At 44.9% G+C, this 16,908-nt stretch overlaps 1 protein-coding gene across 1 annotated transcript in view; it reads right to left on the bottom strand.

Annotated features, from left to right (window-relative positions):
• Positions 1–16,908, bottom strand: part of LOC8042180 (atypical protein kinase C) — a 56,214-nt gene that overhangs the window by 7,640 nt on the left and 31,666 nt on the right. Inside the window, exons 13-17 of the mRNA XM_029983194.4 lie at positions 16,609–16,696; positions 13,115–13,240; positions 11,510–11,589; positions 10,600–10,689; positions 6,775–6,890 (exon numbers count right to left, since the gene is read on the bottom strand). Of these exons, the coding sequence (XP_029839054.1) occupies positions 6,775–6,890; positions 10,600–10,689; positions 11,510–11,589; positions 13,115–13,240; positions 16,609–16,696 (500 nt within the window). The remainder of the gene's footprint in view (positions 1–6,774; positions 6,891–10,599; positions 10,690–11,509; positions 11,590–13,114; positions 13,241–16,608; positions 16,697–16,908) is intronic.

Genomic DNA, 16,908 nt, shown 5'->3' with positions numbered 1-16,908 from the left:
CATGTCTCGAGCGCTAGAAATAGCATGTGCCATAGTAATCTCATCTTGTCGATTCATTTTCGCTCGAAAAGTAGATCTGGTATTTCAACATATTCACATATTTTATACTTATCTGTTTTCATTTGCCCTTTGTTTCGCTTTATTTTTTGCTTCCCAGCTTTCTGGGATGCAGAACAATTCCGCTAATAGGCTGCAGGCGCGAGCTATTCGTTGAAGGATACATCTCGGCTACGCGAACTCTTAATCAGCATGGCCAACTGCCAGAGATAAAGCTACGAGCTCGGGATTCTTAACTTCAAAACATTATCACCACTAAAATACAAGTATTTGTTCAGAGTGTTGTAATAAAAATCATCAGGAAAGCAACAACTGTCAAATTAACTGACAGTCTTTTAGAGACATGGTGAGCTTGGTTAATTCCTTCGTGAACTGAGCAACGAGAACGACAGTGTACTTGCTCTTTTGTTCCATTCAAAATGCCAGCACATTGGGGGTGCGATTTAATTCTTGTTATCACATCAGGTCAGATCCCAAAGTAGTCATAAAAACAAATTAATTAAAAAAAGATTTAGCTGGCAAAACTAAGGGTTTACAAAAAGCATAGAGCACGAGGTCCTTTCTCTTTAAAATCTTTTGACCCGACCCCCCTCCCCTGTCTTACGCTGGCCCTCGACATTTACGGTGTGGGCTATTTGGCCCCCACACTCAAATGAGTTTGAGACCACTGTACTACGCCATCAATGAAGATGGGTCATGTGATCATGTGAACACAAACTAGTGTCACGTGACATCACATGAATTGATGCCCCGTCACAAGAGCATGTGAAATTATATCACATAACTTTTAGTGATTACATGGTCACGTGACATCACGTAACCTCCTACCGACACATTGGGACAGCAAACCTTTTGTAACATCACGAGTATATACATCGCAGCTCTGATGAGGCACAGATGTAAAGCATTGGATGACGGTGCGAGAGTTCCGGGGTTTGATCCCTGGCAAGGGACGACGTGTTTTCATTGCAAAGATACTTGCTTGCGTCATCATATTCCCGTAACAACTTTTTGCGATGCTCTAAACCTGGAAACTGTCCTAAAACATATTCTGCTATAAGGCTAAACTCTGAAGAGCGAATAACGCACAAAATTTCGACCGGTGCCATTTGCTTTGCACACGGCATCAGAACAGTGGCTGTTGCATCGGGCACAAAATGAATGTGCAAATTGCCAAAGTTTGTCGGCTGTTTGCCGCACATTCATTCGCTGCATGGTCCTGTATCGTCTCTCTTTTCCTCTTTTGAATCTTTTGTTATCCTTACCCCAGGCTTTGTTTACATCACGGTAAACTTCAACTAGCCTGCCTGCACTCAAATCTTATGCTGCAGTTTCTTTTACAACACCCCAAACTTGCGCACAGCAACAGGCAGGAGAAAGCACAATGTCTCGGGCCCCGAGAGGAGGAGAGTGGTTCTTTGCCAACGACGGAGGAGAGGGTAGACCTTGGAACCGTTCGGTGCATCTGTCAAAACGACTGCCCACTCGTGCCAAGAGATAGACGCACCTTATCAGCGAGGGAAACGTGACAGCACAACCGTCCAGGAAGAAAGAACTGAGAGCCGCTGAGGACAAACCGCCGAGAAAAACGGCAGAGGTGAAAGAGAAACAGACAACAGAGCCACGAAGCGCCGGACAGCTTGTCGGGTACATACGGTGCTGCCATCTCTAAGAGGTTGCCAACAACCACAGTCTATCTGTAAAAGAGACCTTGTGTTTTTTTGTTTTTTTTTTTCCTCTGAAGGAAAACAATATATTTGGCTGTATTTTCCATTTCTGTTAATCCTTTAGGGCAAGGGTCTCAAACACGCGGCCCGCAGGCAACCAACCGGCTACGAGCCCCAGTTCTCACGTCTCCAGCACTAGAAATGGCATGCGCCATAGTGATCTCATCTCATTGATTTATTTTTGTTCACAAAGTAGCTCTGCTCTTTAAACGTGTTCACATAGTTTATTATACAAATCTGTGTTTATTTTCCCTTTGTTTGGCTTCATTTTTTGCTTCCTAGATTTTTGTAATGTACAACGATTCCGCTATTTGGCTGCAAGCGCGAGCTCTTCGTAGAAAAATGCACTTCAGCTGTGTACACTCTCCATCAGTTGGAGCAACTGCTCAAGATAAAGCTACAAGCTCGGGTATCACCATTAAAAGAAGATAAGTGTTTGTTCAGGGTGTAGTAATAAAAATTGTCAGGAAAGCAAGATCTGTCAAATTAACTGATTGTTTTTTTAGAGACATGTCGAGCTTTGTTAATTCCCAACTGAATTGAGCAATTGGAAAGACAGTGTACTTGCTCTCTCGTTCTATTAAAAATGCCAGCACGTTGGCGGTGCGGTGTCATTTTAATTCTTGTTATCACATCAGGTCAGGGTTGAAAGTAGTGATATAAACAAATCATACCTGAAGATGTCACTGGCAAAACTCTGAGTTGTGACCACTGCTTTAAGGCACATGAGACAGGCTTTTTCACAATTTTTAAATGTTTTTAGGAACCGTCCAGACAATAACACCACTGACCAAGATGCCACAAGCACTCACATTTTTCAAAAGCAATTAAAAACATGCTTCTGGTTTACCCCTGTAGAATTACTAGAGAAGGTGTTGTATTTGATGCTTTAGAGTGGCGTGCTTATTAATATTATGCTGTCATTCTCAATGGTTCCTGATGCATCCTAGATGCTTTAGTAAAGGAATCCCACTTGAGGATGCTAAAAATGCTGCCAGGTAATGTTTCAAGGTGACTAAGGTGTTCTGGCCAGGATAAACTGTAGCAGTCTCAGCCATACTGTCTTGATCTCGACAATACAATTCCATCGATCATGATCGCCCACTAAAACCTCAGCACATGAAAAACACGGTAATAGGTAGGGAATAAGCCAAGAAAAAAGTGAAAGGCATTTACAATTTCCTGTAATGTGAAATTAGAGTGCAGTTCTTGAGGAGAAGGAAGGAAGGGTATGCCTTTCCTCCCCCTCCATACCCTCCCCTCCTCGCCTCCCATTTAACAAGAAATTTTCGCTAAATCTCCCGCTAAATTTAGCAAAAATTTTTCCACCAAATTTAGCAAGAAATTTAGCGAAAAATTTCCTGCTATATTTAGCGGGTTAAAGGTTCATGAAACAAATTTTTGTCTGGGATAAATGAATTTAGATTGGCATTTTACTAATAGCATATCGCTTAGTGGGCCAAAAGAAAGAAGGCAGAATGTCCAAAAGCCTGATTTTCGGTACAAAAATTCGAAAACACAGCGGACCATTTCGTACCTCCTTCCCTTTGAAAGCTCTCTGCCTTTTCACTGTGATACATCCGCAATATCCCAAACCCCATCACCGCGCCCAAACGCAAGTCACATGACACCGGACCTCATTGATTCCTTCGCCCCTAAGCTGACAGTGCGGTGGAAGCTATGCGCTTGCCGGACCAATCAGCCGCCTCCTTTTCATCACCTGACAGCATTCTCTGCGCATAGGTGTGCTCGAGGGAGCGTGATCACATGGCAAAAGTGTGGCTGGCCCAATGAGCACATAGCTTCCACAGCACCGTCAGCTTAGGGGTGAATGGGGTGGGGAAAGCAACTTTTGTTCCAGTTTTGAGCGACAGGCTAATCTTCTAAGAGGAGAATGGCCCTTGTCCGGGTACACAAACAAAGGTCCGAGCATGAGGGGAGTCCTTCCTTTCTGTCTTCTTGAACTGTTTGGATCAGTGTGCTATTTGTGAGTTGAGGAGGAAAGCCTAAAAGGCAAAAGTTGAAAAATCGTTTCATGACCCCTTTAAGTTTCCCCACTAAATTTAGCGGGGAAATTGACGTCGCATGACCTCAACACCAATTCAGTTTCCATGCTAAATTTAGCGGGGAAACTGTGACGTCGCATAATGCAACGCGCGTGGTTACACTGACAGCAATGCCGCTCAACCCGGAAACAAGCGCCTAAATGCTGCGCCCTAAAAAGTAAACTGTAACCTACTTATACCCGTGTCAGACGGTGTTCTAAAGATCCTTTTCACTAAGCTCCTTTATCAAATCGGCGAACCAGTGCACGCCATAGGGCACATGTGCACTCAACATCGCAAGCAGATTGGCCGATTTTTTAAATTAGCTTAGTGAAAAGGAACTTTAGAACACCGTCTGACATGGGCATTAAAAGAGATGTCACCTTCATTACCTTTTCTCTACTGTAACAGAACTGAGAGCCATGATGGATATACCGACATCTCTACATGGTCCTTACTGCAGTGAGGCAGTGAATGATCTGATGGTCACATTCAACGGTACAGTGCAATCCGCTTATAACGATACTACATACAACAATGTACTGCATATAACAATCAATATCTAAAGAAGCATGCTTTTTTGCATTGGTGTAAAAATAAACCACATATAGCCAGGGGTGGACGCAGGTATTTCCAGAGGGGGGGGGGGGGGGGGGGGGGGGGGGGGGGGGGGCAGTGTATTATATGCTTGAGAACCAACTTCCCCACCCTCACAACCTCGTTCCCCACCCTAAATGTTTATACAAGCAGAATTTAAGAGGGGGGTCAGGACATCCGGACCCCACTCTGAATCCGCACTGCATATAGCAATGGAATATAATAGGCATATCGGCTACAGCAATCATAAATACGTCGATTTGCAAATATTAACAAAAAAAAAAAATCGGGCAATAAATGAAGTTATGTATCAATAAAAAGAACCGCCAAAGGAATGACACCCAATTTGCCATGCACATATCTCATACAAATGCACGTCAAAATTCACCGCGGATTGTCGCTGAGCACGACCTGAAGCCGACTGATATCATCATCATCGTCAGTGGTCACAGTTGAAAGATGGCACCGGCAAACTACATGCCCTGAAAATGCAAGTCTCAGCAGCTTCGGTGGAGATGGAACAAAACATACTGAAACATACGTGTCAAGGTTTAAAAAAAAGCCAGGAGCCTCGTCCGAATCTATTAGCTCTTCCCATGCACCATCTCTGCCACCTTGAGGCAACGTCGTGGCCCCACAACCTTGATCGCCGCTGTCACCGTTGACGAAAGTGGCCAGAGCGACAGTGATGTCGATGAAGAAATTTGCGACGATGTCAATGACATCATCTATCTGTGCCATCATTGATGATCGTCTGTCTCAATTTACTTTCAAGGTGTTTTCCTCGCGATTCGGTTACTGGTCGATTTTGTGCACACGATGAGACTGTGGGCGGCACACGTGTAAGAAGTGGATACGTGGCGCATCACAATCGCGTATGAAGCGTTAATTTTATGCCTTTTATGCAAAATTTTTTTTTTTTTTTTATTTTAACATACTATTAGTTCCTTACAGGACCAAGTTAGGGGTGGGATACAATGAACAGCCCAACAATCACAGTCTGCGGTGTCCTGCGCCGACACAACCAGAAGAGAAACAGCAGCAGAACAAAAGCAACGACAGTAAAATAATAGTAACCCAACTTTCCCCACCCTCACAACCTCAACAACCTGATAGATTTATCAAACATTTTTTCATACAAACTACTAAATAAAGGAAGAGTTGATTGATCTTCAAGCTGATATTGTATAATGTGATTAGTATGTTACATTGCTGAGTAACTCGCTTCATCCTGCAGCAAGGGGTATCATTTCGGGCACTTTTTGAGGCCAGTCCAGATACAACGATGATCGGCTATAATGATCGCATTTTCGGGTTTTCTCACTATCGTTATAAGTGGATTGCACTGTATATTGGTTTCAAAAAGCCAAACATGGTTGATACAGCTACTTGCAGAAGAAATTGTAGTCCTCAAATTAATTACATCACATCCATAAAGTGCCTTAAAGGTAGTATGTACATATTCCCTATGTAATTCTAAGGGTGAAAGCATATATTTTTCAGTCTACATTTTGAAACAGGACGTCCACCATTACAACCCCTTCAGAATTTGTTACCTTCCCATGTTTTCCCCATCTACACTTGAGCAAAATTCTTGGGACCTCAAGCAATAATACATATTTTTAAATGCGTAGCATTCATAGGGCCAGCTCTTAGTTTCTTCCTGTCCAAGTTTGGCAAGTAGACTTGATGGAGCAAGGAATGCGGAGCATGCATTGCTGAATGTACAATCTGTGTGTAATCGCCGAACGCTCTTGGAGCAGGGACTTTCCCAGTGAGCGCTTGGCGGCAGCAAAGAGGACTACGCACACTACGAAGGCCCTTGCTTGCAGGCTTCGTGTACGTGGCGTATAATGCGGTGCGAGGGTGACAACAGCGGGTACAGCGGGGTGAAGGTGGACGAGCGAAGTATGCGGCTGTGAAACTAAAGTTTTGCAACCGACCGGGCCCAGCAGCGACAGGAAACCGGCTGTCTTCACACAGCGGCCGACCGGCAATTCAAGTGATGCGTGCGACAGAATGTGGTTTCGGGTGACCAAGAGTAAAGGCATTCTAAAGGCTACGCATTCAAAACAGCACTGAGAACTGCCAAAGTGATAGCTATATCTTTTGTCGGTTGCCTTTTTGCAGACACTTTGATATATGGAAGGTGTAAAATTTGGAGCACACTTGTTAAAGGTGCATTCAAGATTCTGAACTGGGTTGTCAATGCTCATTCAATCAAACTGAGCTAGAATTTCTCACAAATGGCCGTGTATGCGAGCCTAGCTGTAGATGCGCGATGAACTGCGGCAGACCCAACTTTGCGCAGCGGCTGGTGAGTGGACAATGAACGGGTCGGGACTTACGTATCATCGGGAGTCAGCTGCACGGGCTCGCTGGTAAACTGGGGGTCGAAGTGCTCGAAGTCTCGCTCTGTGCCCAACTTGGGCTTGTACGGCGGCATCACTTGCTTGCCCTCCAACTGCGCAATAGGCGGGCACCCAATCAGACGCCCCGGCACCAGGGGCGGCACTTAAAGCCATTAATGTGGTAAATATTGCACTCAATCTCAGCCTGTCAGTGCAAATGTTTTTTATGCAACTGAGATTAGAAGCTTTATGACAGAAAACCAACTGTGCAGACTACTGTAAAATACCGGGCAAGCCTTGAGCTACATGCACGACGATGTGTGTGTGTATTTTTCTTTTATCTTCCTGTTTTCACTCATCTCGTGGTGTGACCGTGCTCATCTACTCGTATGTGCTGCCGACAGGTGGTGCAACGTGAGACACGAGAGGATGGGGCACATTGACTGAACGTCTTCGCACGAGAAATGGGGGGACCTAAGAGATTTAAATACCCGTTTTCATCATTAGTTTATTCAAGGACAATTACCACGCTTTGAAAGTCGCACATTAGAGAGAGAGGTGTGCAGCGCTGAAGGAAGCGTAATCAAAACTTTCGGAAGACTGTCCGCTAAGCTCGGTGCCGGTATGCCCTCGATGCTTCCGACATCTGTTGGCAGCATTCCGCGGACGGCACACATCGTCTGCGAATGCCGCCGTAGATTGCCCAAAACAGGTTAATCTTTTTTCTGTTTTGAAAAAGTCAAGTCCCTCTGATGATATTTTCACTCCAAACTACCACCACCTAGCCGCACCTGTGTAGTAAATCACAGCGCGATGCATTGAGAAACCAAACTTTGCGAACCGTCTAAAGCGGGTTCGGAGCTTTAGTGCACATGCTGCACATTTGTATTTGGCACACAAAAAACTTGAGATTTGCATTTTGTAAAATTATTGCATATTTTCAAAAAAGGCAGTTGCACTAAAATTATGCATTTTGTTAAAATTATTGCATATTTTCTAGAAAGACAAACGAGAGGTCATAAATATTTTTGTAATACACTTCCCATATTCCTTTATCAACATACCATTACGAGAAGAAAATTAAGGTTTCCAGTGGAAATGTAAGAAAATACAAAACAAGCATCAAATTCAAATTCTTTATTTGTACCCATCTTGAAAAATGGAGGTCGAGAAAAGAAGCAACTTGTTGGTTGCTCTTTTGCCGAAGAGTACATGAATTGTTCGACTTAGCAGTTATTGCCATAGAGAGACAAACTCAAAACCCTCTTCAATGGCCTTTTAAACTTCATTTCCCTTCTTCCTCTACAATTTTTCATGAAAAGGGTTCTGTGTGTTCGGTAAACATCGCTAAAGCCGGAAAATTAACTCCCCAGACGGTTTCATCAGCATCAACCTGGAACACGGACTCAACAAGCTGTCCGCAAGGTTGCTTCTAGCTTCAGAACCACACATCTCGTTTCTTTTTCTTGTCGATAGGGGCAAATTTTTCAATTATTCGGGTCACACATACGGTCTCGGGGGATGGGGACCCTGGGGGATGGAGAATCCCATATCTGCGTTTTACTTTCTTCGACATTAGCCCCGACAAGCCCCGATTTTTCATTCCAGAACAAATATTGACACCCAAAAGCACCATAATCTAAAAGAAAAAAAAAAAAAAAAAATCTTAAATTTGAATAAAAATAAATTTCCCAGACACAAAGCCCGGCTCATAAATCGCGCCTAGCAGGCCAGAAAGAGGGGACACAGATATTGCCACATAGCAGTAAAGTTAGCCTCTAAAGACAAGCCCATAGATCGAAACCACAGAATTGATAAAAACAACCTCCCTTTGGTCGACGACAGCGCATGAACAATTTCTCTTTATCAAGGCGTCGCTGAGCGCGTGGGTACGCCGTACGCGGCAAAAGAACTTCAGAGTGGGAGTAAAAAATGTGGGGGCAACAAACGTGCGACAGTCTAAACACGTTCCCGTGTTTATCGTCCTCGTTTTCACCCTCAGTTTAGGGTTCTTTCGAAGGGCACAAACTTTTCTTCCGTGGTTTTGCGATGACAGGACTACCTTAGGCTTTTCGCAAAAGTTTAAGCTCGTCTCGATCGTGTCCGATGAGCTGAAAGATGCGCAGAACATGGAGTAAATGAGTGACTGAGCTGGCACGTGATGTGGTGTGTCACGTGACACCCTGATGCAAAGGTCGTATAAGCAACATAGCCCCTAATGGGGCTATGTTGCATAATAGCCATAATGGGGCTATTATGTTGTTTATATGGTCTTGACCCGCGTGTTGGTCGAGCGTAACAAGCAGCTTTTGTCACTACAGTCGAGCCCGATTATATCAAGCCCATATCAAGCCCAGGTATTTCGAATTATTGTTCATGTCGAACGGTCCAAACATCACCTTGAAAATCACATGTAATAGTATAGGAGCATAGTTTTGCTGTACGAAACTCCCATGACAACTCCCATGGCGGGGACACTGGATACAGCGAACGAAGCAGCGGGCCGCGAGCACACATAGCTCGCATTGCAGGGCTGGCAGACCGCCCGCCAAGCCAGCATACGCGCATAGAGATATGCAGCAATAAAGCAATTGTAAAAAAAAAGTGAAAGCCGTTTACAACTCCCTGTAACGCCGAATTGGAGCGCAGCTCTTGAGGAGGAGGAGTGGAGGGTATATTCCTCCTCCTCCCTCGTGATCATGCCTGCTAGTCCTCCTCCCCTCCTGCTCCCCCTCCCTCTCCTTTACCACCTTTACTGGGCGGGGGAGGAGGGGGGAGGAGGAGGAGCGGAGGGGGAGGAGGAGGGGGAGGGGCGACGCCGATGCCGACGCCGCACAGGCTGGAAACGGGTCATGTGCCCCTCCCCCCGAGGTCACGTGACCCGCCCGGACCATACTACACAATGAGGGTAGGAGGAGGAGAAGGAGGGGGAGGAGGAGGAGGGGGGAGGAGGAGGAGGGGAGGAGGAGGAGAGGGAGGGGCGCGGTTACGCCGACGCCGCTCAGGCTGGAAACGGGCCCCTAAGAGCTGCGCTCTAAAAAGAGGAAAAAAAAAAAAAAAGAGCAGAGAATGTCAAAAGCAGGGGGAAAGGCACGCGCGCGGTTAAGGAGGGCAAGGAGTGCCCGCTGTCGGAACTGTTGGAATGGTAGAGTGCGCTCTTTCCCCGAACATTGCTGTCGCTGTGCGACCGTTCAGCCCCAAAATAAAATAAGCAAAAAAACAAAAAAAGTCTTTGTCAAGTCAAGTGTGTCGACAACAACGGTTGAGGAATCGCACTCCGAATGCCTTATCTTTGTTTACCTTTATCTTTCGCTGTTTTTTGCTTTGCCCATTTTTTCTTTTTGCCTTTCTTTTTTTGCTGCCTCATTTTAGTGAGGTTTCTTTTTCGTTGCTTGCTTAACTTTATTCTATGGATCAAAAGCTTTTTTTGTTGTTTTCTTTTATGCGGCTCGCTTTTTTGTATTTTAAAATTAATTTTCGTATTTTGTCGTTGGTGCTGTGTGGAGGTCGCGCGCGCGTAAACGATTGCAAACACTGTTGCGTAAACGCGGCGGCATTTGCGATCTTCACCAACTAAGCTCTACTGTATTTAGCGGCTCTTAGTAGCTCCATTTGGTAAGGTCCCGTTTGTCGCGGCCTTCGGTAGTAGCAGAGACGCGTGGAAATTTCAACTTGAACTTAGGTTAACATATTTTTGTATACCAAATTATCGATATATCAAACTATTTTACGATCCCCTTTGAATTCAATATATCCGGGTTCGACTGTATAACAGATTCCAAGTGCTTGGCTCATTTCCAGAAAAGGGGACTAGCCTCTCACCTGCTCCCAATTGATGCTCTTGAAGAAGGCGTGCGACATTATGTCGCTGAAGCCCGTGGTCGGATGGCAACCCAGGCGCTCCACGGGGTTCTGTCCAAAACAAGAGGAGACCCCAAGAGGCGAGAGGTCAGGCTAATCGTGCAAACCATTGCATACGCCGAGACCCAGCTATCCAACAGACCGGAGGGTCCGTCTCACGTCGAGCTCTCGGCGAGGCCCAAGTAATGAAGACGTCGGCGTTAGTAACCGCCAAAAACGAGTGTTTCACATATTGCTGCCCTATTAATCTCGTACCTCATCATTATTAAATTTCGTGACTTTTGAAAAAGTGCTATTTTTCTGTTGTTGTAGAACTCCAAGGGAATTAAGTAGAACTAGTGTAAACTTTGTCACATTCAAATAGTTCAGAAATGAGATACATATGCTGCAGTCCGTCATATTAACTTTTCGTCAACAAATAAGAGTATTAGTATCCTTCGAGGGATTAACAAATTCTGTACATAATCATTACAAAGGCAATTTAACCCACTGTTTTTAGTGGCACAAACAACCAAACTGCTAAAATAGCACTTTGCTGCAATAGACGACATTCACAATAAAGAAAAACCAATTTCTGTTCTGCCTCGATGTTCAGGACAGAATACTACCACAAGCTTCTGCTTTTACTCTTTCTCAACAAAAGTCAAAAAGTGTAAAAACAGACTTTGGTCTAAGAGTTTACACTTACTTAAGTTTGTGCTTAATTTTTTCCATACATACTGACAAAGCAGCGAACCTCGAATATAGAACTGCAGTAGCCCACACAAGAAACATAGCTTGGCTTTGTCATTCTCTAAGTTTGAGACTTTTTTTTAATGAAATATAACTGGAATTCGAGACTAAGAATGCTGAAGAGGCACGTTGCACCTACCTTGTTCAGGAACCCCTTGAGGACAGACTGGGCCTTCACCGAGATGGAGCGAGGAATACGAATCGTCTTCTCGAGGATCGCTGAGGTGGGAAGTACAGAAAGAACACTCTTGCTACCATCAGCAAGAACAACGCTTACATACACTCTCACAAAAATTGTGGACAGGAACAAGTGGCACGAGTTTTGTTCGTTACAAGAGCATAATTACCAACTCAGTCACAGTGTCCATTGGAGTTAAACTGCCTGCAACACTTGTCGCCAGTACAAGCGAAGAAAACTTGTTGTATTTTGTCCTTTGGTTTCACTTAACAATTTTCTCTTTGGCTTCGGTAAATGACGGCAAATAGGTGCACTTTAGAATGTATTTTGCTGCAGCGACTGGCACTCCTTTTCCATATCAGCGTAGTAAAGAGAGGGACGTACAGCTTCCCACGTTGGTCCTGGTAGGTGATTGGCACGCTTGAAATGCTCATTAGGACCTCTTTCGAAGATGGTCAATGTTTACATGCGTCCATTCCCCTAAGAAAACTTGCGGCTTTACTCTGGAGGCCACTTCGCATGTCTGCGTCTGAGTACAACCAAGTGCACCGTGACCGTCTGCGACTGCTAACAAGAAAGCACTTTGTCGCCATCTGTTGGGTAGCCCTTCAATACTTCCTATCTGCACATATTTTCTAATTTTAACACAAAATATGTTTTGCGAGTTCTTTTTTTAAAATAAAATTGTCACGAACGACTGTCAGGAATGAACGTCATGAACGATAGACAGGGACGAGCAAAGAACGACATAAACAAGAGTCATGAAGTGTTACATGGCGTTCAGGTTGTGTATAAAGAACTGCCTCCGCACCTAGGTCAGTGCGGAGGCAGTTGGATACTATAGCCACTGAGTTGCGCAGCACAGCTGCTCTGGAAAGATGGAGCTCCCGGCAAAACGTGCTGGTGAGAGTGATGTAACGTCATACCGCGCAACTGGTTCCCTCGTCAAGAGCCGTATAAGAGGCTCGTCCGATTTACCTGCACCGGTGCAGAAACGTGTAGGGCGCTGTACTTCTGGTCATATCTAGATACACAAACCAAAAGTACACTTTTCTGCACCGGTGCACGAGGTGCAGGCAAATCGAACAAGCCCAAGGTAGTGCCCGTATGGTGTACTCGGTCTTGCCCTGGCTAGCATCTGTGGTGTGCAATAAAAAAAAGCCACATGCACCTGTGCGGGACATTATGTACTCCCTGGTCTTTGTCAGCATGATAGAGCGAACGAGTCTTTTTGATCATTCATTTGCCACATGCTCAACTTTATTCTCACAAAGTTGTAAGTGTCTATTTATCATAGGTAGCACGTAGGTTTCATCTCAAATATACCGCAAAACTTTCGGCCCAGTTACATGCAGACTGGAAGAGTTCCGGGGCTAACTCAATAGAGGGCACCGATGTGCAGCGTTTTATCTTGTCGTAAGCGGTCACAACGCACTCCGTTGCATTAAAGCTCAAATATGACTGGTTTTTAGAAACCCCGACCTTCGCAAGACGAATCGTTCGACCAGATAGTATAGAAATACCCAAAGACACCCTCCCCGTGGACGGGACGGCTGCAGAACCTACCCTGGAAGAGGAAGTCCTCCGTGTTCTCGTCAGGGTTCTCGCTGGTACCCATGATGTCGAAGGGGGAGTGGCCGGCCAGCATCTCGTACAGCAGCACACCCAGGGCCCACCAGTCCACGCTGAAGTCTGCATGCGCGCAAACAGACGGGCACGTCAACGGGCCGTGTGTCGGCCCCCGCCTCGAAAGATTGTGCTCAACGCCATTTTCCACTCGATTAGTTTGAATCGAAGTGCATACGAGTATCGACCGCGACGCGGATAAGTGAAAATAAAATGCTTCTTTCCCCCTGACCTTTCCCTCGGAATTAAAAGGCCGCAATAGAAGTTGCTATATTTGCCGACGGAATTATAACGGTAGGGAGGTTCTCCGGCTGTAATGCCTCCAGCGCAAGCTTCATACTTTCCACGACACTTTGGTGCCCCGCGAGTGCCCGGCGTGCATGTGCGACTGAAGCACAGTGGAAGGCAAGGAGTGCATGGTGAAGGCCGGGTGTTCGGAAGAGACGTCCGGCTGTTCCCACCCCATCGGTGACTACAGTGCGGTAGAAAGGGCTCGTTCGGGGATCCAAGTTGAGTGGTAAAATTTGGCAACCGCCAGTACACCGTGTGATTAGGTACTAGCCAAAAAGCGCCAATGTCGAGCGGCGTACGTGCCATTACGGTAGAACCTTTATGATAAAGACCGATACCCCTTTAAGTTACTAGACTGAAATCACAATCCAAAGGTAAAGAATGCTTTCGGTATTGGTACGGGCGTTTGAGGTACTGATACTATAGTGAAGCTGCTCAAGAAAGAATGGAAAAGATTTGCATGGGACAGTTGCGCGCGTGGTCGGTTCTCTAGCAGACAATATTGAAATTTGCGCTCGACTTGTACTTTATATCTCTCACTAATACGCTAGTTAGCGCTCTCAACTGCCATTAAAGGACAACTCCGCTCAATTCCAGGAATTTGGGGTTTTTGGTTACATTAAGTATACATTAAGGTATACTTAATGTAACCGTTTATCAGTATACATTAAGGTATACTAATAAACGGCTAGACGTCGTTTGTTTCTCCAAAAAGGAAATAAAATTCTCGTAATCCTTCTTTGCTCCTGATCATGAACCGAAACCGAAACTGCGCCCGCGCCTGGCAACATTGGTCCCGCCTCGTCATTGTCTGGGACAACCCACGTGGTACGAACGTCACCGCACAACCTCGCCGACCGCACGGACGAACGGATCGGCGGAGCAAGCGTCGTCGCACCGTGTCGTCTGCTCCACCATCTCTGCTATCCAATGATGTGTGCACTACCGCGGCCGCAGAGTGTTTTGACGCAGAAAAAGGCAAGTTGTTTTAAAGTTATGTTTTGGAACCATAAGTAGTTGAAGTTAAGTAAACCACTCGTAATATGCGAGGCATCGCAGCACAAAACGTTGCTCCGAGACGCAGCAGGTTTGGTCTTCCCGACGACGAGCGCGGAGCGCTCGCTCAGACGCTCATCAGCGCATGCGCGTTTTGGATCACGTGGACATCGGTATGCACGCTGCTGGCGCCGCCTGTAGGCTGCGCCTCAATAAAGTAAAAAACAAGAAAAAAAGCGGTCCCAGACTATGACGTGCGGCGCAGTGTTGGCTGCGCCAACACGCGGTATTGACTGCGCTGTTCTCTGCGCCGCACATCGGCCGCTAGAATTAGCAGATTTCGGAGACTTGACGCATCTCAAACTTTGTTTACCAGTTTAACAAACTTTTAGGCTTACTTACATCGTAAAACTTGACGTGTAGTCTTTCTAGGTGATACTAAAGAGAACTGCGTTGTTTTTTCAGCATCGAAAATGAAGCGGAGTTGCCCTTTAAGCCAACGATCATTGGCATCTCTCAACTGTCACCGAGCTTAGCCAAGTTGTTCGGCGTTACATGGTACATAGGCCTAACAAACCCAATCGAGATGCGCATCACGGGACACAGTTGAAACCGAGACAAAACAAAAACTGATGTCGCATTACCTTTTTAAAAAAAATGATGCAACGATTATATGCACTTTTCATTCATTATCAACGTATAATAAAACAAAAATATATTAACTTTTTTGTTTTGTTTTTAGAGTAAAGAAACAATAATCGGAACGTTGCACACATAAGAAAGACATAAGAAAAGTGACCCAAAAGTCTTCTTGGCACCGACATTACAATGGCTGCCCTCGCCGAGCTTTAGCTTCCGCAATGGGTTGCAATCGTTCCAGCGGCAGCTCTGGCCCCAAACCATACCTCTTCCGACAATATTTGCTGCTACGATACTTTCTAGATACCTCCCCCAATCCTCTGCAACAGTAAGTGCTTTGCTGGTCCTAGCTATGGGCGGCGGTGACAGCTAATGACAGCTAAGAATGCTAGTGTAACTAGAGTATAAGATGTACTTTACATCTCTTACTAACATGTGCTTTACCTCTCACTAATAAAATGTAGTTTAAATCACTCATTAAATTGTACTTTACACCCCTCACTAAAGCGTAGTTTAAATCTCTCATTAAAATGTACTTTAAATCACTCATTAAACTGTAGTTTAAATCTCACTAAAATGTAATTTAAACCTCTCACTAAAATATACTTCACGTCTCACTAAAATGTACTTTACATTTCAGTAAAATGTACAATACATCTCTCATTAAAATGTAGTTTAAATTAGTCACTAAAAATAAATAAACATTGGGCACGATAAAAAAAATTGGTTAGTGTTGACTAAGTACACATTTCAAAAATACACATGTTCTCACCTTCACATGTGACAGAGTGCTTAGCAATCCCCGACCCCTCCATTGGATCCAGTGCAGCTCGAACGGGAGAATACACATGTCTTCTTACCTTTACAATATGCACTGAATTTGTTTGTCGTTTTAAATGTTGTAATAAAAATGAAATACTCCAACCAAGGCCCCAAAAAAGTGTCCCAATGTCTCGAAACCTGCTTAATTTTTTCTCCAGGGGTGACTGAATCGCATGGGGAAGCAACAGGGGAGAGTAGCAGCTCCCGTCTACGAAACCAAGCACGTTACGAAGTATGGGACATCTTTTAGGGCTATGATTAGAGTATTTAAATTTTTGTTACTACAGTTATACCCAATCAGACAGATTTCTGTCCAAGATGTTTGCACTCCAATATGTTGCAACATGCTGCCTGTATATTCAACAAAAAATACCCAAAATTACAAGCAGAAAAAAAAAAAAAAAAATGAAAGAAGCTTTAAAAAGCTAGAGCTACAAAAAGTTTCAACAAAAGTGTTAAATTCTCAGATGAACTGACAAGGTTTATCATTGACGGTTTGGTACCACAGCTTCAATAAAAGTGAAGATAATGCTCATTATCAATTGGAAGTCAGAGTTCAGAAAGTGATCAGAGCTAACAAAAGCCACAGCTGACATAGGCTAGGGTGCAGTTTACAGAGCTCCCTTGGTGTATGATGAAATTATTGACTTGAGGGGGGCGGGCGACGGAGGGGGTGTGGCACACACCATAGTCTTCACCGCGCAGAATCTCAGGGGCGATGTAGTTGGGTGTCCCACAGAACGTGCTTGTTGTGTCTCCGGGACGGATCCCTTCCTGCGACAACATCAGCGATTGATTATAATGAGACAAGAGAAGGGTCCCTCAGGTGACATCATGAGAACATGTTCAAGGCATCCTCGATTCGGGAGCACATGTTTGGAACGGTGTCGACCACCGAGACTAGTGTACAAGGACAGACTGCACGACAAGGAAGAGTGAGTTAACAGTCCAAATGCATTTGTCCGAAAAAAGTAGTAAAGTATAGC

Source organism: Ixodes scapularis, unplaced genomic scaffold, assembly GCF_016920785.2.
Source record: "Ixodes scapularis isolate PalLabHiFi unplaced genomic scaffold, ASM1692078v2 PGA_scaffold1__304_contigs__length_218370807, whole genome shotgun sequence".
In the NCBI taxonomy this organism is placed as follows: domain Eukaryota; kingdom Metazoa; phylum Arthropoda; class Arachnida; order Ixodida; family Ixodidae; genus Ixodes; species Ixodes scapularis.
The sequence above is the reverse complement of the archived record's forward strand: the minus strand, read 5'-3'. Positions and strand labels throughout refer to the sequence as shown.